Genomic DNA, 3259 nt, shown 5'->3' with positions numbered 1-3259 from the left:
ACACACACACACACACACACACACACACACACACACACACACACACACACACACACACATATATATATTTATATATTTCCAAATTTTTGTTGGTAGGGGTATATAGAAATCCAGTGGGTGCCGTAGACACTTTTGCCGGATATTAATGTTGGCTAACTTCAGTGAGTGTATAAAAATCTCCAGTTAGTTTGGTTTACTAACCTCAGTCTATCTCCACATCGATAGATTCATATGTCCCTATATAGACTGCATGTTTTAGGTAGAGAAAGTAATGAATTTATAATAAAAGCGAACAGAGACTTATATCTAGTTCTATCCAGCAGTTAATTATACTTTTCATTTCTGCACTTCAAACGTTTCTGCAGTAACTAATACACACTGCCAAATTTGCCGCGTTTTCAGGGTGGAGTCAACTGCATTGTTGAGGTAGAATCTAAGTTCAAATTCCGCCGAGGTCGACTTTGCCTTTCATCATTTCAAGATCGATAAAATAAGTACTAGATGAACACTGACTCATCTCCTCCTCCAAAATGGCTGCCTTTGTAGCAAAATTTAAAACAATTATTATCATTATTCATTTTGCTGTTTCTATGCTTTAGGTTACTATTTTCTTTCTGAAAATTTGTTCTTACTATGCTACTCTTTTTAGAATTTTTGTTTCCCTGTTCATATGCTTGGATGATGTTTACAGCAGTTATTTCTCTTGGTTCGTTTTCCTTTTTTTTCGTTATTTACGTTAACTTCATTTGTTTCATTTCTATTAGGTAATATACTTATGTTATAGTTAATCTGCTTATCGCAGAAATAATTAAATCTTTTCGTATATTGCGCTGCTATTATTTGTGCTATGTTGGTTGAATTCAAATACGCTATTCTTACTAAGGTCGAGTTGAAGATTCTATAATACTTGCTACCTTTAGGAAAATATTTATTTATTGTCGAATAAAATAATTTCGGAATATTCGTGCTAATTTGTTCACCAAATGGGATAATAAACCATTCAGTATTATTAACCGGACTATTTTATAATTGACTTCCTTCGCTAAAATTACGTTTATTTTTTCCATGGATAGTGCAGAGAAAATAGTAGAAAATGTTTCATCACGTATTTTAAACCTATGAGCAGACGAAAAAGTATTCAAACAAAACGAAGACTATTATAACCTAGCACTTAGTAAGGCAGAATATAAGCAAAAGTTGAAATTTAACAAAAAAAAAAAAAAAAAAAAAAAAAGCATAGATCCAGACAACGAGCTTAATAAAGAAAATAACTTAAACTCGGCGGTAATAAAAAGCTCTTTAATTACTCCGCATTAGCGAAGGCGGAGGTATTGTTTTCAGTCGTCCTTATTTGTTTGTTTGTTTGTTTGTTCTTGGATAAGATATCTCGAGAACCGCTGGATGGATTCAGATGAAACTTTCAGGGATGCTTGACTTCGTGACTGGCAAGAAATGATTAGATTTTGGGATAGATCCGGTACCGCATAACGATTTTGGATTATTTGTTATATTTACTTTACATGGTTACGATCTTAGTTAACTTTCAAGTCTTTCTCAATTATCTCCCTTTAGGTTGTAACTATTCTGAATGGTGAATTTTCTAACTTTAGCTTGTATTAGATAAGGATAAACTATTTATTACTGTTACTAAATTTTCTACAGCCACCTTCTCATTTCATCACTACCATTGGGATTGATCGGGTACCGAGCACAGATTCTGGATTATTTTCCGGGTTTTTTTACTTAATTTTTGAGAGAGATCAGGCTCGCTTTTAGTATTCTGGTTTGTGAGAGCAGTCAGGTTCATTTCAGATATTCCCATTTTAAAAATCCTCTCTGGCTAATCGTTGAGAGGACGTTGGTGTTGCTTTGGCGGAGGCGACCAAAGTATCTCAGTTACGCAAACTTAAACAGAATTACTATTTAGCTTTAAAATACATCGTACATATTCAAAAAACCTTCTTGATTTAGTGGTACGGAACGTTCTTCCGGTATTCTTTTATTCTTTTACTTGTTCCAATCATTTGACGGTGGTCATGCTGGAGCACCACCCTTTAGTTGAAGAAATCGACCCTAGGACTTATTTCCTGTGAGCCTGGTGCTTATTCTGTCGGACTCTTCTGCCGAACAGCTAAGTTACGGCGACGCAAACATAGCAACATCGGTTGTCAAGCAATGGTGGTGAAGGGACGAACACAAACACACACATACGAACGCACACACACACACACGATATGACCTATAGAATAAGTACTTGGCTTACAAAGAATAAGTTCTGGGGTCGATTTGTTCGACTAAAGGCCGCTAGCCTGACCGCAATCAAATGACTGAAACAAATATAAGAATAAAAGAATAAAAATATACATATATGGAGAGAGCTAAGAATTGTAAAGAAGGTTTACAGGGGAACACATGGGAAAAACACATACACAAGACGTCAACATGCTCATCCATCGTTATCGGCCTAAAATCATCACAATTTCGCTCTATTAAATAAATATATATGCGTGCATATATGTGTATGTGTGTCTATGTATGCATGTATGTATGTATGTATGTATGTATGTATGTATGCATGTATGTACGTGCGTATGAATTGAGAAAGCTTCAACTTACTACCACACATACTTCCCATATTCCAACGACTGTTCGAGAGACAACTAGCGTTTTGCTGCCATTCTTTGTTCTGATGACAGTAAATCGAGATTGTTTCACCGACATTATATCTTTTCTTTTTCAAATAGAACACCTCACCATTGGTAATTCTTGGTGCCGAACATTTCCGATTACCTTTAAGAAAACAAGATTCAGGAAACTTAAAACAATAGAAACTGTATATGGTGTTGATATTAATTTCTTTGTTTTTAAATTCGAATTTATATGTGTGTGTGTGTGTGTGAGTGTGTGTGTGTGTGTGCGCGTGCGTGCGCGCGTGCGTGCGCATGTGTGGTGGGTGAGAGAGGGAGAGAGAGAAAGAGAGAGCTAGTGTGTGTGTGTGTTTCTTATTCTTTCTCGCCTTTTCTCAGATAGCAGCTATGTTATATTTTGGCCTTGATTGGTTGCCCGGAAGAACGCGCCAGCTTCATCTAGCTACGTTAGTGGTTTTCTTATCTACATATTGGAGAAGAATACAAGCGGTTAACATATCTTAGTTACATTGTAACCCAGATTCGAAATACACTGAGCTAATCATACATGCCTAGTCGTATGGACAAGTGTCTGGGTCTCTACAATTACACCATATATATATATATATATA

At 35.9% G+C, this 3259-nt stretch overlaps 1 protein-coding gene across 8 annotated transcripts in view; it reads right to left on the bottom strand.

The window, feature by feature from the left end:
• Positions 1-3259, bottom strand: part of LOC128250767 (uncharacterized) — an 88364-nt gene that overhangs the window by 34992 nt on the left and 50113 nt on the right. For all 8 annotated transcript variants that reach the window (XM_052976631.1, XM_052976644.1, XM_052976617.1 and 5 more), the window contains one exon: positions 2617-2790. In XM_052976631.1, coding sequence (XP_052832591.1) covers positions 2617-2790 — 174 coding nt within the window. The remainder of the gene's footprint in view (positions 1-2616; positions 2791-3259) is intronic.

This window comes from Octopus bimaculoides, chromosome 2 (assembly GCF_001194135.2).
Source record: "Octopus bimaculoides isolate UCB-OBI-ISO-001 chromosome 2, ASM119413v2, whole genome shotgun sequence".
In the NCBI taxonomy this organism is placed as follows: Eukaryota; Metazoa; Mollusca; class Cephalopoda; order Octopoda; family Octopodidae; genus Octopus; species Octopus bimaculoides.
The sequence above is the reverse complement of the archived record's forward strand: the minus strand, read 5'-3'. Positions and strand labels throughout refer to the sequence as shown.